General features: G+C 47.4%; 1 protein-coding gene across 1 annotated transcript in view; it reads left to right on the forward strand.

The window, feature by feature from the left end:
* Positions 1-25,406, forward strand: part of ZMYND10 (zinc finger MYND-type containing 10) — a 364,741-nt gene that overhangs the window by 226,491 nt on the left and 112,844 nt on the right. Inside the window, exons 8-9 of the mRNA XM_029599566.1 lie at positions 22,943-23,115; positions 23,367-23,492. Coding sequence (XP_029455426.1) covers positions 22,943-23,115; positions 23,367-23,492 — 299 coding nt within the window. The remainder of the gene's footprint in view (positions 1-22,942; positions 23,116-23,366; positions 23,493-25,406) is intronic.

A 25,406-nucleotide genomic window follows, 5' to 3' on the forward strand; every position in this document is an offset into this window, starting at 1 on the left:
CTGTGTGTGCAGATGACTCCAAAGGGCCATTGGGCTAGGCTGGATAAGATGGAGAAGGTTTGGGTAAGTCTGACCCCTCCACCCTGGCATCAAAGCATTATCTTAATCTAATTCCTTCTACTTTCAATTGTCCTGAATTACTCTACCTGTTCATTGTAACTTTCATTCTTATAATTTATGGTTTTCCCCTGGTTTTGATGTAAACCGGTACGATAATACACAGTCTTGAGCATCGGTATATTAAAAGAATTTAAATAAGTAAATAAATTGATGCCCAAGGACCGAGGGGAACCCTTTGTCATCGATCCTTCGGTGGTTACTCCTTCCCCAAGACTTTCGGGGGGCAAAGACTCAGGGGATCGACCCGTATTGGTCTCCTCGAAGTCGCAGACTTCTGGATCCTCATCCTCGGTGCCAGGGAAAGACTAGACTGAGCACCGTGGGGAGTCTCGAAAACACCGCCACCAGTCTCTGTCCTTACATGGAGCCGGATTCAAGCTGGCCTCGGCACTTTCTGCCTTGCCCCCGAAGCGGCCCCAGCGAGAGGAGGCCCCATCCTCCCTCGAGTCTGGTGGCCCAAGGCCATCCACACCAATCCCGGTGTCTGGCATTGACCCCCTCAGCATCCCAAGGAGGAGCTGGCCTCTCCTCTCCCCTATCAACCTGTCCTTTCAGTGGAGGCTTTCGAGGTAGAGCTGGAGCATCTGGTGCGCCTAGCGGTAGAACACACTTTGCTTCTGCAACCGATGTCTGTGCCTTCCCCAACTCTGTGGTATCACCGTTGCCCGCATCGATGCCCATGGTATCCAGCTTGGAACCGTTGTTGGATTGCCTCGATGTCCTCCTCAGTATCCTCCCAACACAATTGTTGCCGGTGCCCCATGATTTCTTGGTGGCCCAGCAGGCACCGAAGCATAAGGCATCTGAGCCAGTCCTTGTCGGGGACTCCTCTAGGGACAAGGGACAGTCAATGCCTTCTATGCCACTGGAACCCCCGTGCCGCGCCCCATGCTGCCGAGGCCAGTGTCTCCACCCTGGGATGTGCCCAGTGCTCCCCAGCCTCCCCCTTTGGGTGGCCTTGATGAGCCTGAGGACCCTTATGACCCTTGAGAAAGGATATCTCTGATACCTCGTTGGTGAATTCCGATGGTCTTCAGTTGGAACCCTTTCCCTTGGAGGAGCAGTGTCTGTCCCCACCGGAGGACCTGAGCTTCACAGAGTTTGTCCGGGCTATGGCGGAAGCCATACTCTTCCAACTTATGACGGAGGTAGATGCCTGCCACAAAATGCTAGAGATTCTCCAGTTCGTGGATGCCCCGAAGGAAGTGGTGGCGGTCCCCGTCCATGAGATTCTCCGTGAACTGCTCATTTGGCTTTGGGAGCACCCGCTCTCTGTGGCCCTAGTGAACTGGAAGGCTGATGGAGTGAATCTCTTGCAGCAAGCTGTGGGCTTCGATAAGTGCCAGCTTCCCCACCAATCTGTGTTGGTAGAGCCTGCGCTGAAGAAAGCAGAGGTCAAAGACTTATGCTTCGGCTCCGTCTGGCAAGGAGAATAGGTCATGGGATGCCATGGGTAGGAGGGTGTTCCAGGGCTCCATGCTGGTGGCCCATATCGCTTCCTACCTGATATACATGACCCAATACATCCGTATCCTCTGGAAGCAAGTCCAGGAGCTTGCGGATGGCCTTGCCCAGCAGCCTCACGAAGCCCTTATGACTATTGTCTGCCAGGGCCTTGAGTGTGGGAAGCACGAAGTGCGTGCGGCCTGTGACGTCTTCGAGACGGCGGGCTGTGTAGCTGACGCCGGCATCTCAGTGAGGCGCCTTGCTTGGCTCCATGCCTTGCACCTTCGCTCTGAGGTTCAGGACCAGCTGGCTGACCTGTCTTACACCAGGGATAACCTTTTCGGTGATAAGGTGAAGTATGTGGGCGCACAACTGAAGGATCACCAGGAGATCCTCCAGCAGTTGTCGGCAACTGGCTCGCCCTCTCATCAGCTTCCAAGAGGTCTTCCCGGCCTGGGCCGAGAAGGCCCTTCTACAGGCAATGGAAGTACTACCTTCCTGCCCCTTGCTCTCAACGACAGCAGACAAGTACTAGGGGCAGATCCTGTCAGCCATGGGGTCCCAGGTCCCAGCCAGCACCCCAGGCTAGCCTTGCTATGGGGTTTTGACTGGCTGCAAGGGAGCATAAGCCAGTGGTATCGACCAGTGCTGGAAGACCTGCCAGTCAGGGGCTGGCTCTGCTTCTTTGCGGACTGGTGGCCATCCTTGACTTCGGATCAGTGGGTCCTGTCCATCATCCAGCATGGCTACAGGTTGAATCTCGTGGATGTCCCACCGGATTCTCCCATGCTCACTTTGAGGTCCCATCTTGCATCCAGACTTGTCCATAGCGGAACTCGCTGCCCTTCTAATGGCCAGGGCAGTAGAACCCATTCCTTGGGAGCAACAGTGGCGGGGGTTTTACTCCCGTTATTTTTTTATTCCAAAGAAAACAGGAGGCCTCCATCCCATTCTCGATTTGCGAGCCTTGAACAAGTTTCTCAAAAGGGAAAAGTTCAAGATGGTATCCTTGGGCACCCTAATTCCCCTCTTGCAAAGAGGGGACTGGCTTTTCTCCCTCGACCTGAAAGATGCTTACACCCACATCAAGATCTCTCCCAGTCACCAGAAGTATCCCTGCTTTGTGGTGGGCCGCCAGCTTTTTCAATTTTGCATGCTCCCATTTGCCTGGCCTCCACGCCAAGGGTCTTCACAAAGTGCTTGGTCATGGTGGGCTCCTCTTTACATCAGCTGGGATCCCAGGTCTTTCCATACCTGTATGACTGGTTGGTCAAGAGTGACATTCAAGCAGGAGCGTTGCAGTCTCTACACTGGACTATTCGGGTATTGGAGCACCCGGGGTATTTAATCAATTACCCAAAATCCCATCTCCGTCCATCGTCATGGCTAGATTTCATAGGAGCTGTGTTGGACGCAATGCAGGAGAAGGCCTTTTTGCCCCACGACAGGGTCTGTGTGTTGCAGTCCCTGGCGGGGGAGATCCAGGAGAGGCAACTAGTTCTGGCACGATGCATTTTGCAGCTTCTGGGGCACATGGCCGTAACCGTCCATGTCTGTCTGCATAAGCCTGTCTGCATTTGCCTGTCTGCATAAGCGCCGAGCCCAATGGTCCCTGTGCTCTCAGTGGCAGCACGCCATCCAAGATCTCCATGTCTGCATCCAGATTTCCCCCGCTCTCAGGAATTCCCTGGCTTGGTGGAGATCTCATCCAATCTGGAGCATGATACGCCATTTCAAGCTCCCCCAACCTAGATTATTCTTATCACAGATGCATCTCACCTAGGTTGGGGAGCCGACGTCGACGGCCTCCGCACCCAGAGTCACTGGACCATCCAAGAAGCCCGATGTCAGATAAACGTCTTGGAGCTGCGGATGATCCAGTATGCACTGTGGGCCTTCCAGGATCGCCTGGCCAACCACGTGGTCCTCATTCAGACAGACAACCAGGTTGCCATGTGGTATATTAACAAGCAAGGGGGCACCAGATCCTTCCTTCTCTGTCAGAAGGCAATGCAGATCTGGTCCTGAACTCTGGCTCAGGGGATGTTGCTCAGGGCGATGTACTTGGCCGGGGCGGAGAATACTCTGGCAGACAGGTAAAGTTGCACCTTCCAATCCCACAAGTGGTCCCTGAAGTAGGAGGTGGCGGATTGAATCTTTCATCTCTGGGGAACCCCGGACGTGGATCTATTTGCCGTCTCCTGCAACAGAAAGGTTCCTCAGTACTGCTCCATGTCCAGGACAGACGGCCAGCCAGCTACAAATGCATTTGCCCTCCCCTGGGGAACGGGCCTCCTATATGCGTATCCTCCACTCCCGTTGGTAGCGAAAGCTCTCTTGAAGCTTCGCCAGGACCAGGGGACCATGATCCTCATAGGCCCCCATTGGCTAAGACAGGTTTGGTTTCTGCTCCTGCGGGAACTCTCCCGGCGGGACCCAATCCATCTCTGGACTGCACCAGACCTTCTCACACAGGATCATGGCAGGCTGCGCCACCCCAACCTCCAGGCCCAGTCCCTCCCAGCCTCTTGACCTCTCAGAGGAGGTGTCTCGAGTCCTCATGGCTTCAAGAAAGCCTTCTACAAGGAAGCCTCGTGTACTGAAATGGAGGAGGTTTACATCTAGTACGAGCAGAAGAATCTCAATACCCCCCCTCCCCTTCTCTTGCCTGATCCAGGACCCTCCTGGTTTATCTGCTACACCTTTTGGAGGATGAGCTTAAAACCAACTTCGTTCGGGTGCATCTTAGTGCCTTACCACTAGGGGGTGGATGGTTCGCCCATCTCAGTGCAGCCGATTGTGGGGCGGTTCATACGTGGGTTAGTTCAGCTGCGGCCTCCCCTACGGACCCCGGCGGTGTCCTGGGACCTTAACGTAGTGTTGGCTCGGTTGATGAAACCACCGTTTGAACCACTGTGCTTCTCGACACTCAAGTATTTGACCTGGAAGGTCATATTCTTGATGGCAATCACGTCGGCATGCAGGGTCAGTGAGCTGCACGCCTTGGTGACTTATCCGCCCTACATGTGATTTTTCCATGACAGGGTGGTTCTGTGTACCCACCCTAGATTCCTGCCGAAGGTGGTGACGGATTTCCATTTTAACCAATCCATCGTCCTACCTACTTTCTTCCCTAAGCCTCATTCCAACCAAGAGGAAAGGGCACTGCACATACTGGATTGTAAGAGGGCGTTGGCCTTCTACCTGGACCGGACGGCAGGCCATAGGCAGTTCTTTGTCTCTTTTGATTCCAACAGGCTGGGGGTGGCTGTGACTAAGTGTACTCTTTCCACCTGGCTAGCGGACTGCATCTCTTTTTGCTGTGACCAGGAGAGACTGCAGCTGGGGGGCCACGTCATAACTCATTTGGTTAGAGCCAAGGCAACCTCAGTGGCTCACCTGCGTGCAGTTCTATTGGGGGAGGTCTGCAAGGTTGTGACATGGAGTTCTCTCCACACCTTTGCAGCTCATTATCTGGACAGGAATAGCCGCCAGGATGGCAGGATTGGCTAGTCTATCCTCAGGAATCTCTTCCGGCTGTGAACCCAACTCTTCCTGCTTAAGGCCCATTTTTGGGTTCAGACTGTCCCCACTGTGACCACCAGCACCTCCATTGTTGTGCCCATTGGCACCTAGTTTGGCGTCTGTTGGTCTCATTGGTTTTTGGGTCCAGTCTGTAGCTAGGGATTCACCAATATGTAAGGATTACCATCCTGCTTGTCCTAGAAGAAAGCGAAGTTTCTTACCTGCAACAGGTGTTCTCCTAGGACAGCAGGATATTAGTCCTCAGGAAACATCCCGCCACCCTGCGGAGTTGGGTTCTCCTAGTTTGTTTTATTTTTTCGTAATCTACTTACGAGACTGAAGAGAGACCCCATGTGGACACGTAGATAGTGGCATGCTGGGTTTGCCATTTCAGGCTCACCCAACCCAGATTATTCTTACTGCGAATGTGTCTCACCTAGGTTGTTGGGGAGCCCACTTGGAACAGCCTCTACACCCAGGGTCTCTGTCAGATAAACTTCTTGGAGCTGCGGGCAATCTGGTATGCACTACAGGCGTTCCAGGATCGCCTGGCCAACATGTGGTCCTCATTCAGACAAACAACCAGATTGCCATGTGGTATATCAACAAGCAGACGGCCAGTCAACCAGGTTGCCATGTGGTATATCAACAAGCAGTGTGCCAGTCAAAATTTCTAGAAACTTTGACAGAAGTTTTCAGTGCCAGGCTCCATCTGATGTCACCTATACATGAGGACTAACATCCAGCTGTCCTAGGAGAATACCTGTTACAGGGAAGCAACTTCACTTTCTCCCTTTCCTTCACTTCCTCTTGAATGTTCCCTTTAGTTCTGTGGTGATCTTTGTTACTCTTGTGCGCTTGAGCCTTAGCTTATTTTCTATCATTTTTTCATACCTCTCTCTCATTCATTTGTCCCTCTTTTGGCCCATCTCTCTCATTCAGCTTGCTCATTATTTCACTCATTTTGACTTATTTCTCCAAGGACAAGCAGGATGACAACCCCCAGAATTGGGTGGTAATATCAACGGCAGCCTGAGTTGGAGTCTTACAGAAGCTGTGGAAAGATTTAGGAGCCGATGTAATAAGACCCACACTGAAATCCGCAATGATTTTTCTGTGCAGATCTTTTTGGCTGCATATGCTAACTAGATATGTGCATAAAATCTACGCACTCCAAACATACATGACATAATGTGCGCAGTAAAGCACACTAATGGCCCTATATAGTAAAACGCGCAGACACCCATCAGCGTGTGAATACTTGCGATTGATTCTTAGAGCGAAAGACATTCTTTTTCAAAAAAATGAATAAATTAGTGGTCCAGAAGTTGATGTGAAGGTGGGTAGAGCAATATCTAACCTCTTCATACTGTATTTGTGGGTTGTCTCACTGTAGATCACAGTATCCCTGATTGCAGTATCTGTCAAAAGATGTCTCCCAAAGTACAGAGGAAACAAAAAGGTCTTATAGATCAAATTTTCTTTTTAACATCAAAGTCTGACTCTCTTGTATCAGCACTGAAGGTTTGAAGGACTCAGGAGCTGTACCCACTGCTAGCAGTGACTTGTTAATGAGGGAACATTGTACTTCCTTAAAGTCAGGCTCCAAGGATAGACACAGGAACAGGAAATCTTTCCATTCCTCCAACCCAATGTATACAGAGGGAATGTCTGCATCAACATCAGAATCTAGGGTTATCAATGCAGAGCATTAGGTAATGGCTTTGAAGTACTGTCATTGATCCCTATCGATGCATGATGCCAAAAGCAGGGAAATACTGGAAGCAACTGTTATGTCCACCCAAGCAGCCTTGTAGGGAGGGTCGATCACCCTTCCACAGAAAGTACCAGACTGTGACAGTCTTCAGGAGGTCCATACCGTAACATACCATTGGCACTACCCTCTGAAAAACCTGTTCTCTTCTACAGACACCCATCCTGATTTGGCATCTGTGAACTTTGAGGGGGAGCTTGAGAGGAGAATTTATGAAGCTGTTTCTCACTACATGTCTCACACTGAGGCACCAATGTAAGAATGTTCTGAAAGTGAGACAGGTATTGACAGAGTCTATCCTTGAGACATTGTGGGCATTGAACAGAATGGAATCAAGAACGGCAGCTCATCACGTGTTCTTCACTGAGTGCAACTCATGAAAATCTGAGAGGAAAGTTTCCCCAGTGCTTCAGAGCACATCAGCCTTTCGGTCCCAACAGCTATCCAAGTGACCCTTAGAAGGCATGACTGCACGGTCAGTGCCACCTCAGTCTCCAATTAAAGTAATTATCTTGGAGTCAGAGTCGAAAGAGTCATGAAACTATTCTTACAGGGCTCCCCCTCAGATCCCTCACCTTGACAAGCCAGGAGTAGATCGCTTCCAGAACACTTGATTTTGTACATGTTATGGTAAAAGCCGTTCCTTTCCCTTTTGATTTAGAGGTATAGAATGAACCAAGGGCACCTATGTTCAGCCTCATCAAGGAGATGATGGAGGTCCCCATCCATTAACTTGTGATGTACAGATCAGAATGTGGGAAACACCCTCTCTGTATCTCCTGAAAATAAGAAGTTAGATATGAAGTATTGTGCCCATAAGGTTCTAGGATTTGAAAAGGTCCAATTTCCACACCAATCAGTGATATCTGTATCTGCTCTCAAAGAGCTCATTAGACTCAAACCTTGGAACTTTTTGGAAAGAAGTTATTTTAGAATGCTAGGCTAGGCTCCTATATAGTTTCATATCAATTCTTTATGGTCCAGTATCTTCATTCAACACTGGAAAAGACAAAAGAATTCTCTAAATTATTCCCTCAAGCGAAACAGGATGAGTTAATTTACCTGTTGGATTCAGGTAAGGAATGTGGAAAGCATTTGGTCACGTTGACCTATGATGCTTTTGACATGGCATGAGGAACCTCTGCCATGGCAATTGTTGGTTGCAAGCTGTCATTCTTCTCAAAGCCTTATATCCACAAGAGTGAAAAAGTATTGTGCAACTTAGACTGTAAACTATTCTTAACCTTCTATCTGCAGAGGACTAGAAAATCCACCCAGCTTTTTGTTTCTTTTGACACATAGACCTGGAAACACTGTAACCAAACATACTCTGTCTAATTGGATAGCAGACTGCATCTCCTTTTCTTATACCTGGCAGGCCTAACTCTAGAGGGGTTTATCCAGGCTCATAATGTCATAGCTATGGTGTTATCTATAGTCTGGTCTCAATCAAGGAGACTTACAAAGCTGCAACAAGGAGTTCAGTCTACCCATGCATATCTCACTTTTGGTTTTTTCCCAATGCAACAGTAGGTTTAGGCAGTCTGTCTTCCAAGTTCTCTTTAAGGATTAGAGCTTAATTTCATCCCATTATTTTTATTATTTTGGTTTACTGTCCACAAAAAAGAAGAAAATAAAACCATTTAAAATAGGACATTCCAACTAAAAGAATATTTTTGTTCACCCGCTAAGAGGCAGCCTATAGCTAGGGATTCCTAGTGGTGGGGACTGTCATCCTGCTTGTCCTTTGAAAAAGCAAAGAGGTCCATACTCAGTGCCATTTGTCCAGCTAAGTTTGGACTTAGTAAGACAAATGGCAGGATTTGAAAATCCCACCTTGCTAACCTTTCCCAAGATATCCGGATAACTGTTTATTTGGCTAAAAGGTTATCTGGCTAGCTTGGGGAATGGGGTAGGGTAGGGGCATTCCAGGAACATAAGAATATAAGATTTGCCATATAGGGTCAGACCAAAGGTCCATCAAGTCCAATATCCTGTTTCCAGAGGTGGCCAATCCAAGTCACATGTACCTAACGGGATCCTAAAGGATAGATAAATTCCATGCTGCAACTCCACCTTAATAATGGTTTATGGACTTTTCCTCCTTTTTTTAAACACAGCTACTCTGACAGGTTTCACTACATCTTCTGGCAACAAATTCCAGAGCTTAATTATGCGTTGAGTAAAAAATATTTTTCCTAAGCATTCAGGTAGATCACTACCAACGAGTGGGTTATGCACCTCTGCCAGTAGATGGAGACGGAGCAAAAGCTGAATTCACAGCTATATACAGCTATATAGTCCTGCCCCAACATCAGCCCACCAGTATTCTCCGTCTCCAGCAGATGGTGGACATACATTTTCCTTCAAGGTATTGCCTGTGAGCAAAAAAAAAGAAAGAAGAAATAAGTTCAAAAGGAGATGTCTGTGTAGCACCCAATTGCCTTCTGAGGTGATACCGTGTAATCCTTCCCTCAGTAGAATGCCTCAGTCCAGTAGCCTTGACTGGCATGGACTTAAATTCCCATTAGCGGTTGCAGGCCAAGAGATGCTGGTGGTGAAGGCTTTAGCCCTCTCCCCCTGCAGCCAGGACCTGTTCCTGCTCTCAGCCAGGGAAGGCTGAGCTCAGATAAAAAATGTTTGACTTTAAAAAAAAAAAAAAAAAAAAAAGTCAGTGATAGGAAGACAACTCATGTTTCTGGGGAGTTCTGTGAAGTGAGGAGAGAGTTCAGGCACGGTGGGTTGAGCAACCATTTGGCTAGGCTCCGCTTCCAGTCTTCTTCCATTTTGGGTGTGCGGTAGGTCGTGGAGTACTTTTGCACATTTTTTTGCTTCAGACTTTCGGCAGGTGCATGTGCGTCCAGGTGTGCACCCATTCTCGTTTGTGCGTGCAGTTGGACGTTCTTTCTTCTGCACGTACATCTTGTACACCCAGTTTAGGCATCAGTCCTGGGCATTCAGTTTGGGTGTCCAGTAGGACAAGCAGCGTAGGCGTATGGGCTTGTATGACCATTTTATATGCGTATATAATAGGCACGCTTGTACGCGCGGGAAAGCTAGGAGCAAGCCTTCATTGGACTGTGTGCTTATGGCATGGTGCCCATGGTGAAGAAACCTAAATTCCTATCTCTCTGTGCTGCCTGCCACTTTAGAACCATTCAGACGGAGCTTTCTTTAAGCCTCTGTCAGTGCTGCCTGGATGCTCAGGGAGATTTGCCTCCTCCTAATTTTGCCGACGATGGCCCATCTCCTTGGGCTGAGGGAGTGGGGCCGAGGGAGACACTGCAGGGTATCTCATCCTCTGACTGCTCCTTGGGTTGAGTCCTCAAGGGGACACTGACACACAGGACATCAGATTTGGGCCTGGAATGGACCTGGCCTAATTTTCCTGGGTGGAATTTTTCAAGGGCCAGTCTGCTGAAGCGGCATTTCCTATTAAAGTAGGTCCAGACGCTCTGAGTGCTCTTCACCTGTCTTCACGGTCAAGCACTGTAGCGCAATGCAGTTTTACAGAGCGTGAATGCAGATGGATTAGGTTGATATCTATAATGAAGGTGGAGGCTCTCCTGGTGAGGAAGGGGGTATTCCCCCCAGATTTGGAGCATATAGAACTCTTCTACATTTCTTTCAGAGAGATGAGTTGCCGGGTCTGATATGTCAGAACCTGAAGACCCTCGGAGTGACTGGGCCTGACTCCTTGGGGATGCAGTCACCCTGCACAAAGCTTCTTGTTTCTTTCCCCTCTTGGATGTGATCCAGGAGTTGATTGATCTAGAATGCAATGCACCAGAAGCGTCCTTTAAAGGAGGACGCGTCTTAGCGGGTCTATACCCCTTGGATCCACAAGAAAGAGAGCAGTTGCGTTTCCCTAAGGTGGATGCCTTGGTGTGTTCTGTCACGAAACATACCACCATCCTGGTAGAGGGAGGTGCTGAAGGATGCTCAGGATAGAAGGAATGAGGCAGTGACAATGAACTTGCAAATTGCTTCTTGTTCCACCTTGATAGCTTGGGCCACCTTGCGGCTATGTCAAGAGTCTGGTGGTGTTGGGTCCAATCTAGGGCCTATGGTAGAACCAGGGGCCACCTTCTTGGCTGATGAGGGTTGTGACTTTGTATGCACAGCTGCCAGAGGAACTGCTTCAGATATTGCAGCCAGGCTACAGCTGTGGCTGCGCAACTGGTCCGCAGATACTATTTCAAAGTCCAATCTGACTAAGCTGCCTTTCAGAGGCTTGCTCTTGTTTAGCAGTGAATTGGAAAAAATGGTAATTAAATGGGGTGAGTCGCAAGACCCACATTTGCTGGAGGATAAGAAGCCAGTTTCCAGACTTCTCGGGCAAGTGGCCATTCTCGAGACTACCGGCGTTTTCGGCCTTATAGGGGAGGTTCTTCCGAGTTTCACATCCCTTCCATAGACCTCAGTCCTTTAGCCCCCAAGGTCCTCGAAAGGATATGGACTCCTAAGATGGAGCCACTCTCTCTTCCCAGTGAAGGTTTGTGGGCTCACCTAGTGGTGTGGGAGATAGGTGATCATCTATCCCAGTTTTATCACAGGTGGGTCCAGATTACTTTGGATCAATGGGTTCTCGAAGTGGTTTGAAACAGCTATGCTCTAGAATTTCTTTGCATTCCTCTGGATACCTAAACATATATAGAAACATAGAAATGACGGCATAAGAAGACCAAACAGAGTCCAAGAACGAAGCCAGGTCAGAAGCCAGAAGTCAGAAGTCCGAAGCCAAAACCAGGGGCGGAAGCTGGAATCAGAGTCAATGACGAAGCTGGGTCAGAAGCCAGAAGTCAGAAGTACAAAGTCAGGAACCTGGAGAAGGGAACAGCAACTGGAAGCTCTCAGAAGAGAGGGAACCTTGTTGTCACCGGGAGGCTGTCCCTAAGTTTCCCACGCTGGCCCCTTTAAATCAGAAGCCCTGGCGCGCACGTGCGCCTAGGGGCGGAGCCAGCCGCGGATCGTCATTGGCATCTCCCTCGAGGGGTGGCCAAAGAGGAGGAGTTCCCGCAGCCGGACCAGGTTGTGCAGTGAGTGAAGGTCCCGGGGCACAGCCCGGGACCATAACAGCATCTAAGTGAAGTATCTAGCTTAATTGGTTAGGGGTAGTAACTGCTGCAATAAGCAAGCTACTCCCAAGCTTATTTGTTTACCCAGCCTGTGCAATTCAGTCCTTGTTGGTTGTTGTCTGAATATAAATCCTCTTTTCTACATTCGCCCCTGCCATTGAAGCAGTGAGCTGCGCTGGATATGTATTCCAAGTGAAGTATCAGGCTTAATTGATTCGGGGTAGTAACCGCTGTAACAAGCAAGCTACACCCATGCTTATTTGTTTACCCAGACTATGTAATTCAGTCCTTGTTGGTTGTTGTCTGAATATAAATCCTCTTTTCTACATTCGCCCCTGCCATTGAAGCAGTGAGCTGCGCTGGATATGTATTCCAAGTGAAGTATCAGGCTTAATTGATTCGGGGTAGTAACCGCTGTAACAAGCAAGCTACACCCATGCTTATTTGTTTACCCAGACTATGTAATTCAGTCCTTGTTGGTTGTTGTCTGAATATAAATCCTCTTTTCTTCATCCCCCTGCCGTTGAAGCAGAGAGCTATGCTGGATATGCATTGAAAGTGAAGTATCAGGCTTATTTGGTTTGAGGTAGTAACCGCCGCAACAAGCAAGTTACTCCCCCGCTTTTTTGTGAATGCAAATCCTTTTTTCCACATTTCCTCTTGCCGTTGAAGCATAGAGCAATGTTGGTCAAGTGTACATGACCTCAGGAAGAACATGGGTAATACAATGGCTTGATTATTATGGAAAGCTCATACTACTTTCAGTAGAAATTTCAGGTGGGTGTGAGGCACCACACTATTGTGGAAGAAATGCATATAAGGAGGATAATGAACCAAAGCCTGAAGTTCTCTGATTCTTCTGGCTGATGTGACTGCTATAAGAAATATTACTTTCCATGATAGAAATTTGAGTGAAGTTGACTTCAGTGGTTCAAATGGCAGTTTTATCAGTTGTGCCAGAACCACGTTTAGCTCCCATGGAGCAGGTGGTTTTACAATTGGAGGTTTAGTACATCAAAAGCTGTTCATGAACTTGGGAAACTAACAGATGAGTAGAGATTGGTTGGTAAGTTGCTATGACAATGAGATGTACTCTTACTGATGAAGTGTTAAGTTCTGATGCAAAATGAGAAATAGCTCAGTAACTGTTTGGGTTCACATGCGAATGGATTTAAGGTATTGTGTTGGCACCATGTAGAAACATTTTTTCAGTTAAAACCGAAGGTTCTTTTAGTTGATGGTTTTCTGGCAGACTCTATTATATCCTCAACCTCCTTGTGTAAGGACAATTTGGCAATCATTCAGCATTTAACATCCAAGCCATCAAGCTGAAAGAGGGAAGGTTCAGATGAAATAGAAGTCCCTCTTCTTGAGTTAATAAGTATAGATCTGACGTGAGAGATACCAGAGGGCTGCCGGATAGCTGAACTAGATACGCAAACCAAACTTCTCTGGACCATGCTGAAGCTCTGAGAGTCAGATGAGCCTGGTCTTTTAGCACCATTCTGGCTATCAATGGAACTGGTACAAAAACATGCATAAAATCTGCATTCCAATTAAACAAAAAAGCATCCTGAGCGGATCTGAGTTCACTTGGGAAGAATGGAGCAAACTTTTCCCAGTTTTCTGTTTGCTCTGATGCAACTAGGTTGATTACTGGAAGTCCCCATAAACTGAATAGTCTGTCAGCCATTGATTGCTGCAGAGACCATTTGTGTGGTTGAGGTGATCTGCCAATGTGTTGGAGATCCTTGGACAGTAGGTCACTTATAGGACAACAATGTTTGATTAGTCATTCCATATCTTTATTGCCTCTTGGCAGAGAGTCAATGACCATATGCCTCCCTGCCTATTCACATACAACATGGCTACTCAGTTGTCAATTTGAATGAGAATGATCTTCTCTTGGAAGAGGTGAGTGAAAGTTGTTAGAGAGACCTTCATGGTCTCTCCATGCACCTCCCTTCAGAAGAGGGCAGAAGTGTAAGTGACATTACATCAGCCCGAATCGCAGCAAAATACCAGCTGATATTACATTCATTTTGTCGTGCCCAAGAAGGAAGGGTTGTTTTGGTCCATACAGGATCTCAAAGGCATCAACCCACATCCACAAATCATACATTTGAGAATGGAAATCGTGCGCTCTATCATAATGGCGGTTCAAGCAGGGGAGTACCTCACGTCTCTGGAACTGACGGATGCATATCTACATATTCTCATTCGCCAGGTCATCATTGGTTCTTCCAGTTTGCCATACTCGATCATCATTACCAGTTTCAGTCCTTGTCTTTCAGACTAGCCACAGTGCCCAGGACCTTTTCCAAGGTCATGGTAGTGGTAGAGACAGTTCACCCCTGTCTGGACAACTGGTTGATTTGAGCCAAGACAATGGAAGGGAGTCTTTGCTTCTTCTGCAGGGTGGTTTCCATGCTGCAGGAACTAGGCTGGGTGTTGAATCTGGCCAAAAGCAATTTACAGCCATCCCAGACCCTGGATTACTTCGAGGCTCGATTCGATAGCAAGCAGGGCAGAGTATTTCTCAGATCCACTCATTGATGCTGCAAGTCCGATCCCTGCAGAACTCTGTCCGACCGTGTGGTCTTATCTACAGGTTCTGGAGTTGATAGCTGCCACATCATTTATTTATTTATATACTTTTTTAATATTCTGCTTTTTGGCACTTCAAAGTGGATTACATACAAGTACTGTAGGTATTTCCCTATCCTTGGAGGGCTTACAACCTAATTTTGTACCTGAGGCAACAGAGGGTAAAGTGACTTGCCTAAAATCACAAGGAGCAGCAGTGGGATTTGAACCCTGGCTCTTAGCCTGCTGCTCTAATCACTAGGCTACTCCTCCACTCTCCATTAGAAATGGAGAGTGGAGGAGTGCATATGTGCCTTCACCCCGGGTGAAGGCACATATGCACTTACTTCAGCACACCTTGCTCTCCCGATGGAGTCTGCAGTCACAGAACTAGGCAGTGAAGCTGCTCCTATTGTTAGAAATGAAATGCCAGTTGGACTGGGGGTTACATGTGGACCATCTCAGGAAGGGAATTTCCCTGATGGCACCAGATTGGTTGTTACTCAAGACAGATGCGAGCCTCTGGGTTTGGGGGGGGGGGGGCTCATTGTCAGGAGTTGGTGGTGCAAAGGTGCTGGAATGCAGTGGAGCGGCAGTGGAACATCAACAGACTTGGAGGTACAAGTGGTTTGGTTGGCTTGTCTGCGGTTCACTGAGCGACTAGAGGCTCCGGCGGTATGGATAATGTATGACAATGTGACATAGCATGCAACCATCAGGGTGGAACTGAGAGTCGACAGGTGTTGGAGGAGATAGATGCTAAGCATATCCGCCTCTCATTGCCGGAAAGGACAATATCAGAGCCGATTTCCTCAGCAGGAGAAGCTTGAACCCAGGAGAATGGGAGCTGGCGGGCGAGGCCTTTCAGCACCTGGTGGACCGTGGGGTCTAGCGGATCTAGACCTGTTGGCGAACCTCAACAATGAGAGAGTTCCATGCTTCTTCAGTAGCAGGCAGAACCCAAAAGCGAGGACATAGACGCTTTCATTCAGGATTGGCCACAGGATTGCATTCTAGCCTTGGCCTTTGATGGGTAGGCTGGTATAGAAGATTGCAAGTCAAACCAACACCGTCCTTTTAGTGGCTCCAGATTGGGCTTGAAGGCCGTGGTATGCTGATCTCCAGCAACTTCTAATGGACAGTCCTCTCCAGCTACCGACTTGGACGGATCTGTTATGTCAGGGGCCCATTCTACACAAGGACCCAGGTCATTTCTATCTTTTGGTTTGGCCATTGAAAGGGCTCGGCTGTTGAAGCACAGTTATTCGCCTTCTGTAATTTCCACTCTTTTACAGGCTCGGAAATTTTCTACTTCTCTAGCTTACATTAGAGTTTGGAGGGTCTTTGAGTCCTGGTGTTCTGAGCGAGGTACTCAACTGCTCAGAGTGGATATTCTTTTGATTTTGGAATTTTTACAGGATTGCTTAAGGGTTTGGCCTTTAATACCTTGAATGTTCAAGTTGTGGCACTGGCTTGTTACAGGGCAAGAGTCAATGGAGGGCCTTTGTCTTCCCATCCGGACGTGTCCCATTTCTTGCAGGGAGTTAAACATCTTCATCCCCCGTTGCAGCTTCTGGTTGTTATAATCTGCTATGCTGATGGGAGGAGCAAGCAGATGGGAGTTATCGATCTCCTCCTGGAGAGGGAGGAGTTAGCAATCTGTTAGAAATCTCCTCCTGTAGAGGGAGGAGTTAGCAATCTGTTATGGATCTCCTCCTGGAGAGGGAGGTGTTAGCACACTGTTATCAATCTCCTGCTGTTAGGAGTAGCAGTCTGTTAGAAACTGCTCCTCAGGGAGCGGAGTTAGAATCTGTAACAAATCACCCCGCCAAGGGGAGGATTTGGCAATCTGTTATAAGTCCGCCAGGGAGTAGCAATCTGTTATGGATCACCCTGCCAAGGGGAAGAGCTAATAATGGTAATACTTTGTAGGCGGAGTTAATGATCTGTAGTGGTTGGCTTCCCACAGAGTGGCAGTCTGTATAATACGGCTCTAGTAGTATAAGGAAGGAACACTTAATGTAAATTGGTGAATCCCTAGGCCGATGGCAGATGACAGCACCCCCAGGAGGATATCCTGAGAGGGACCACCAGCTAGGCTGGAGTATGGAGACAAACACAGTTCTTTATTAGACAGGAAGTAGAACCACCAGAGATGGCAGTAGTGAGCTGATGTGCCCAGCAGGGCTGAAGTCCCTCAGATACTGGAATTGCGGTCTCTGGGTTGCTGAGCTGTAGAGAGTGACTATTGGTAGTGAGTAGACAGGGTATGCTGGATACATAACCAGTAATAGATGATACACTCACAATTGTAGATATCTGTAATGGCTTCTATGCAATAGAGAGTCTTCAGTAAATTCAGGAACAGGAGCCATAGGCGAGTACTGGTTCCTATATGCAGTCTGGAATGAGAACTCACAATATCTGTGTATGAGATGGCTTCTGGAATAGAAGAGAGTCTTTGGAGGGTTTTAGGAACATAGGCCCACGTGGAGCGAGTACCGGTTCCTTTCTGCAATCTATAATAGTAATTCACAAGATATAGGTAAATGATAGCTTCTGAAATAGAAGAGAGTCTGTGAAGGGTTTTAGGAACATGGGCCCTCGTGAAGCGAGTACCGGTTCCTATCTGCAATCTGTAATAATGACTCACGATCTCCGTACCTGCGATAACGTCTTAGAAAGAAGGGAGTCTTCGGAGATTAGGAACATAGGCCCTCATGGAGCAAGTACCGATTCCTATCTGTAACAGAACTCACAGTGTTCACATCTGTGATCGCTTCCAGGTAGTCAGGAGTCTTCTGAGCATTCAGGGACGTAGGCCCTCGAGGAGCGAGTACCAGATCCTGTCTTAGCAATCTGAAATCAAGAAGAGAGAGCGGGGGCCCCGAGGAGCATGTACCCCTAGGTAAGGTTGTGGAGGCAGAGCAGCGGAGAAAGAATTCCCCTTGCTAACACGATTTGTAGTTGCAAGCAAAAACCTTTTAAGTTGGAAGCGGATGACGTCACTACTGGGGGGACGTCCCCGAGGTTCGCGCCCTTGCCAGTACAAACTCTGGAGCACGCGCGCCCTTACGTCATCAGGAACATGGCGGATCCGCAGCGTAGGGCCAGCCCGGGGATTCCAGGGAGAAGCGGCGAGGAGAAGCCGCGGCAGCATCTGTCCGTCAGACCCGAAGGGAGTCGCCACTAAGGTAGAGAGGGTGGAGCGAGGGCGAGAACAGGCACAAACGCAACACTGGTGCCTTTGTGGGATCTAAACTTGGTCCTCGACTTCTTGGCAGGTCTGAATTTTCAACTGCTGCATATGTTTTCCTTGTGGCTGCTTACTATGAAGACAGTTTTTCTGGTAGCAATCTATTCAGCTCATCAGGTATCTGAGCTGCAGGCTCTTTCCTGCTGTGAGCCTTTTCTCTGTGTGACTCCGGGTGCAGTTTAGCTTCAGACTGTGCCTTCCTTTTTATCCAAAGTAGTTTCAGACTTTCATTTGAATTAGTCCATTTCTCTGCCTGCCTTGGACAGAGATGAAGCTGTTACTGCCTTTGCACTTCTTGGATGTCAAGGGTCATTTACTGCGCTATTTGGAAGTGACTAAGACTTCGGAAGTCTGATCGCTTGTATGTGCTCCATGGTGGAGGCAAGCAGGGAGCACCAACGATACGGGCAACAATTACCCACTGGATTAAGGAGGTCATTATGGCAGCCTATGTGGCTGCTGAGGTTACCTTACCGTAGCAGATTAGACCGCATTCCACGAGGGCTCAGGCGGTATCATGGACGGAGCTTCGTTTGTTGTCGCCTGCTGAAATTTGCTGAGTGGTAACATAGTCATCTTTGCACAATTCTCCAAGCATTACCGCTTGTTGTTAGAGCTAGAGAGGATGCCGCCTTTGCGCAGGCAGTTTTGACTGGACTGCTGGCAACCTTCCACCCTTTTTGGGATTAGCTTTTGTACATCCCACTCATTGGGATTGACCTACCCAAATGCTTAGGAAGGAGAAATTACTAGTTACCTGATAATTTCCTTTTCTTTAGTGAAGGGTAGGTCAATCCTAGACTCGCCTTCTTAGGGTGAGTGAAGCAGAGTTTGATTTCTGCTCTTCGGTGATAACTGGTAAGTGATTTCTCTAGCTCTTAGTTTGCTAGATATGTTCCTTCTTTTGACTGAGCTCAGTGTTCCTGTTGGTTGAGAAACACAAATGGTTGCCTGTTGCTAATAATGTTCAAGTTTAATCAGGTTTGTCCACAGATTGGTTTTTCCGGAGAATACTGATGGGCTGATGTCAGAGTGGGACTATATAGCCGTGACATTAGCTTTTTCTGGCAGAGGTGCCTAACCCACTTGTTGGGATTGAACTACCCTTCACTAAAGGAAAGGAAATTATCAGGTAAGTAGTAATTTCTTTTATCTTTTTAGTTTTAATTGTACAATTTAGTAACTTCATTGTGTGTCCCCTAGTTATTGTACTTTTTGAAAGAGTAAACAACCAATTCACGTTTACTTGTTTCATTTCACTCATTATTTTACAGAACTCTATCATGTCTCCCCTCAGCCACCTTTTCTCCAAGCTGAAGTATCTTAACCTCTTTAGCCTTTCCTCATAGGGCAATCGTTCCATCCTCTTTATCATTTTGGTCATCCTTCTCTGTACTTTTTCAGTGTTATCTGGTTAATGTAATCAGATAACTTTGGGACTGCTTAAGAGCAATCCTGAAGTTAGTTGAATAAATTTAACCGGCTAACTTTAAATAGCCGGGTATATTCAATAGTGCACCTGTGCCTCTGAATAGTCCTGCAAAGTTACCATCCTGCAGCTGAATATGGACCTCAGAGTTGTTTACCTGTAACAAATGTTGTCCAAGGACAGCAGGCTGACAATCCATACAAACCTATCTGTCTCCCCTGGGAGTTGAACGGGCTCCGTACAGCGTCTGAGCAGGACTTTTCCGCACATGCTTAGAGAGAGCATTTTAAAGTTTTCCATAGCTTCTGGAAAAGTATCTGACTCATGATGGCATCTCTGATGTTAACCAAGTGGGGATTATCATCCTATTGTCCTTAGAGAACAACTGTTACAGGTAAGCAACTTTGCTTTGCTTGCACACCTGTTGTTTAGCTCATTTCCATTCATGTGTTTGCTTTTTCTTGCTCATTTCTCTCTTTTTTTTTTTTTTGCTTGGCCTCTACTAGAGGCTATGACATCACATGCCTTCATTCATAACTCTCAGGTTTTTCCCTCATTTTAAATCCCCTCCCTTCTCTAGTATAGCCCAGTCTGTAGAGAATAGGCTTCAGCCAGGAGCCACAGATCATGGCTTTTTCCAGAATCCAGTATGTGTACACCCTGTTTCTGGCCTAAAGGTACAAAGACTAGGGGACACACAATAAGTTACTAAATTGTACATTTAAAACTAATAAGAAAGAAAAAATTACTATTGACCTGATAATTGTACAATATCTATAATTCCCTTTACATAATACTTTTTTTTTTTTGTTCTTATAATAAACAATTTTTATTGAGCAATAGCAAACAAATGATCTTGGGTGTCAGGGGCACGTACACACTTGCGCCCCCTGAACCAGTATACAAAACATTATTGATTGCTCAAATACATTTATATTTCCGTCCTGCCCCTCTCTCCCCCCCCCCCTCCCCCCACTCGGTAAATATTGTATACCAGGAAATCAAAACCAGAAAATGGGAAAGAGGGACATGTTACTCTGCTATGTCCCCCAGTCCAGGCAAATAGGTATCTCCTCCTGGAGTCATCCCTTAACCATCCCCCCCTTCCCCCTACTATCCCACCAATTCGCCATTCGCTTCCGAAAAGTGTCTTTAGAAATCCACGAATAGGTTGTCTTATAACCTCAAAGTCTGGTCAACAGTTAAGAATCAAGCTCCGTGCCCGATGAGGTAGGGCTTGTATGTAGTCATGCCAAATCTGAAGAAACTTCTTATGTTTTTGAGGACAAGCTTTAGACGCCATATAGTCCATTTGCATCATGCGATGTAGGTGAGACCTCCACACCCAAAAGGAAGGTCCCTCCTCCTCCTTCCAGGCAAGCAGGATCATCTTCTTTCCCACAGCGAATGCCTTCCGCAAGAACCAACGAAGGCACAGGCTTCGAATGGGTGGGCGGGGAATGCAATCAAACAATATCATGTATGGTGAAAGAGACAAATTGACTCCCAGCAGATGTTTTAAATACCCCACTATTTTCCCCCAAAAGTTTTGAATCACTGGACACGCCCAAAAGGCGTGGCCCAGCGTCCCCTGTGTACACTGACATCTAGAGCATGCCGCGGTGGGCGACAAACCTGCATGGTGAGCAACTTGCAGGGTGATATAGGCCCTATACAGCAGCTTCGTTTGCATTTCTCTATAGTACATATTACTCGTGGTTCGTGTCAGAGTGCGCATACTAGACTTAAAAACCCCGAGAGGAACCTGCAAGACACCTTCTCGATTCCACCTCCCCACCGCCACTGAGCATCACCAGCTAAACCTTGTAGGAGGCCTTGATAATAGCGAGATAAAGAGGGTCCCTGAATATTGCTCAACCGGAAAAACTGTTCAATATTGTGAAAGTGGGGTAAGGATTTGTATATAGTCGGGATCGCCTTCCAATAATGACGGATCTGCAGGAAACCAAACAAATGTTTGCCCGATAACCCATACCTCTCTTGAAGTTCCTCAAAGGAAAAGGGTTCTCCGGAACCATCGATCACGTGTCCCATTAAAGTAATGCCTGCGACTTCCCAATTACGAAACCCTTTATTTTGCGATCCCGGGGTGAAATCAGGATTGCCCATAATAGGTGCCAAAAAGGCACAATAGGCAGGGACACCCAGCTGCTTGGTCACTACTTGCCAAGCATAACGCAGAGGTGCTATAAACGGGTCCTGCCTTACTGTCCTTGCCAGCTGTCTTGTATGACACATGAGCACAAAATGGAGGTCTAATGGCGCTACCAGGGTTTGGTCCGCTAATAAAACTATAGAGTTGGAAGTCCCCAAAACCCAGTCCCGAACGATACGTAGGTTCGCTGCTACCGAGTAACGAAGCAAGTCTGGGACACCCATCCCCCCAGACCCCCACTTCAACTTCAGCCAGCACAACGGAATTCGAGCTTTCTTGCCCTTCCACAAAAATGCACGAAGCAGTGTATCAAAGGTCCCCAAATCCTTACGGGTAATCAAAAAGGGAAAATTCTGGAGTACATATAGCCATTTAGGCAGAATGATTAATTTGAATAGATTAATACGCCCCCCCAGGGAGAGTGGAAGGTCACACCACATAGCCAATTTATCCCTTGTCACATTAAGTAAGCGAGTGATATTTAAGGAGTAAAGAGTAGATAGATCTGTAGATATAAGAATCCCTAAATATCTGAACGAGTCACCAGCCGATTTTAAGGGAAATGTCCCCTTCCAGTTCTCAATCAGCGTGGCAGGAAACCCCAAGGCCTCTGATTTATCCCAGTTTATGCTCAGTCCGGAGAACTCACCAAAAACTTGAAATAAGTCCAATAGGACTGGAAGGGAGCTCTCAGGAGAGGTAAGAAAAACCAACACGTCATCCGCAAATGCTGAATATTTGTAAATCTCCTTTTTCTTGTGAGAATAAAACTGCATGCCTCTTATAGTAGGGGTGGCTTGCAATGCTAGAAGAAGGGGTTCCAGAGTGAGCAAAAATAAAAGAGGGGACAATGGACACCCTTGTCTAGTGCCACACAATATTGGGAAAGGGGCCGATAACGTCCCATTCACAGCAATCTGCGCTTGAGGGTGATTGTAGAGTAAGTGAAGGGCCTGAAGAAAAAAACCCTGAAAGCCCATTTCCACCAGCACCCGAAACAAAAACCCCCACTTAACTCTGTCAAAGGCTTTTTCGGCGTCCAGGCTCACCATCAAAAAGGGGAGGCCTGTCCGCCTGCATAGCGCCATAGCCGCCGCCACCCATCTAATGTTAGTCATTGCATAGCGCCTTTTGACAAAGCCCACCTGACTTGGCTTGATTAACATGGGCAGTAAGGTTCCCAAGCGGTCCGCCAGTATTTTGGCGAGCAATTTATGATCTACATTCAATAGGGAAATAGGTCGATAGGCCGCCGGCTTCAATAAATACTTGTTTTAAGTTTGATATTTTTGTGAATGCAAATATTGTGATACATGCTGAGCATTTTTAATGGAAATGCGTGGAATATAAGAACATATACATAAATATACATAAATAAATAAAATAAATAAATCCCCACTTGGAGAGCAGCAGCCATACCTAGGAATTTCACCCAGGTCTCCTTCAGGCTAAGATGGCTTTTGCCCATTTTCTGTTGCTCACTCATTATCTAGTTGCCCTTTCTTTGCTCTCATACTTGCTTGATCACTCGTTCTTTGTACTGCTCTCTTAGGCCAACTGAAGAAGTATGATAATGGAAGATGGCATCTAGTGCTCCCTAAGGATCGTCTGAAGATGACAAAACTAGATGGGCAGGTGTGGATCGCCCTTTACAATCTTCTCCTGAGACCTGAATGCCAAGAGAAATACAACTTCAACAATTTTAACAAGGGCCAGCTCTTAAAGGTGTGATATTAAATAAAGCTGGAGCAAAATGTATCACTTGTCCCTGACTGTTCCTGTGCAAAGCTGTATGTTCTAAGAATTCTTTTGTCTGTTACTGTGACTGTAAGGTTATATCTTCAATTTATGCACTATAATTTTCTCTTCCCTCAACATGTTTTCTCTCTTTCCCCTCAATCATTTATCCATACTTCTTTCACTTTCTCTTTCTGTCTTTATTTGAGTACTTAACATGTATATTTTCCCATGTTTAGCTTCGTGGTTGTTTGACAGATGTCTTGATTGACCAATTGCCAATTCTGGTTGAGCTGCAGCGATTCTTGAGCCACCTCTCTATAAGCGAGCCTGCCTCACCCAAAAAGGACCTTGTACTGGAGCAGGTAGCCATCTTTCAAATTGTTTTTATTGGCCAGAGATTGACTTATTTGCTGATTAAAGCTGCTTTAGGACTCAGACCCACCCCTTTTCTCAGGAGCAATGTTATTGTACCAGCCCTGTTTGTCCTCTCTGAGTTGCAACTATAAGTGAGCCATCACAGTGGGAGAGGCAAGTCTGATAGGGATAGACTGCTTTAAGAGTGGCTGACGAGAAATGAAACCAGGAAGAGGACTTGTCAAAGGAAAAATGTATCTTATTTATCTTGCTCGCATTTCTATATGTTTTCTTCCTCTTCAGCCAGCCAGGCAGGTTCAGATGCATGGGTTATGCTCCCCTGTCAGCAGATTTTAGGGATCTAAAATTTCATAATCCTCCAAAAAATCAGAAAGTTATTTTGCAGTTATTGCTTCCAGTAATTTTGACAGAGAAGGCAAGAAAGAGAGAGGCTGATAATTTGAAGGATCTTTATTTGGCAAATGTACTGAAGTTTTCTTTAATGATATGTTAGCTAGAGATGTAGCAATGCATTCTCTAGCAGCCTTGAACACTGCAACATCAAATATGTTAAAAGGACTATATGAGGGATTTAAATGTAAAATTGGCCAAGAAATTTTACTCGCAGAAACATCCTGAAAAGAGGACCAAGAGTTACTGCCAGTATGCGGGAGGCTATTATGCTAATTTGGGACTGTAGCAATTTTTGGAGATTTTAGTAAAGAAGAAAACTAAAAAGTCTTTACAACTAGGAATTCCTTAACTATCTGTTGAGAACGGTGTTTTCGTGTGCCCATGGGCCTCAGCCCGACCCAGACCTTCAGGGCCAAGCCAAGGGTTGATGGTGGCTCTGCGTGGCTGAACAATCTTGCCCTCGGCCAGGCCGGCAAGCTCCCATGGCCAGCATCCAAGGATGATGGAAGGTGAATGGTCCTCCGACCATTCCGAGCCCTTTTGGACCTGCTGCAAGCAGCATGGAGCAGCAGGCCTGGCCTGAGGTTGAGGGCAGACGGACCTTGACACGAAGACTTGGACTGATGCAACGGCATCACATGGCACGAAGACTCTGGGTTGATGCGACGGCATCACATGGCACGAAGACTCGGGGTTGATGCGACGGCATCACATGGCGAAGACTTGGGTTGATGCGACAGCATCACATGGCACGAAGACTCAGGGTTGATGCGACGGCATCCATGGCGAAGACTTGGGTTGATGCGACGGCATCACATGGCACGAAGACTCTTGACATCCACATAGGCAACGCAAGATATGGACATTGGCACTGTCTCTCAGGGCGCCCTACTCAGGCCACCTGCGGGACTGAGTCGCGGACCACCCTGTCCCAGTACGCGCCCTACACAGCCCCCAGAGGCTGGTCACGGACCACGACGGGCGCGGGACAGCACAGGAACACACATCCGGGACTTGACGGCTCAGGAGCACAGGACAACAGTCCACCAGCAGGCTAGTCCATTCAGGAGTACTGCATCTGAGGGACCCCCGGCCTACTGGACCAGAAGGCTAGAGAGCGAAGAAGGTGAGGCGAAGGAAGGAACATCACGGAAGGCAGGAACACCAGGACTTAAGAGAAAGAGACACCTGGACGAGGACCTCAGACACAAAGACATGACATGGTAGGACAAGAAGACATCATGATGAGGAGCTCCACAAGACTAGAAGACCTTACATGGACTCTGGCAGGCCGGAGCCTCCAGAGCGAAGACTCCACGACGATGCAAGGCCAGGAACAACAGACGGAGCAGCCCTTTATAGGGCTGAAGCAGGAAACAGTCATCAAGGTGGGGCCAAGACACTTCCTGTGTCTGGCCCTTTAAATGAAGAATGAAGACGCGGCCGCGCACCTAGAGAGAGTGCAGGAGCTGTGCAGGACCGCGGACAGTGGCCTGCACCAACGTAGT

The sequence above is a fragment of the Rhinatrema bivittatum genome, chromosome 4 (assembly GCF_901001135.1).
Source record: "Rhinatrema bivittatum chromosome 4, aRhiBiv1.1, whole genome shotgun sequence".
NCBI lineage: Eukaryota > Metazoa > Chordata > Amphibia > Gymnophiona > Rhinatrematidae > Rhinatrema > Rhinatrema bivittatum.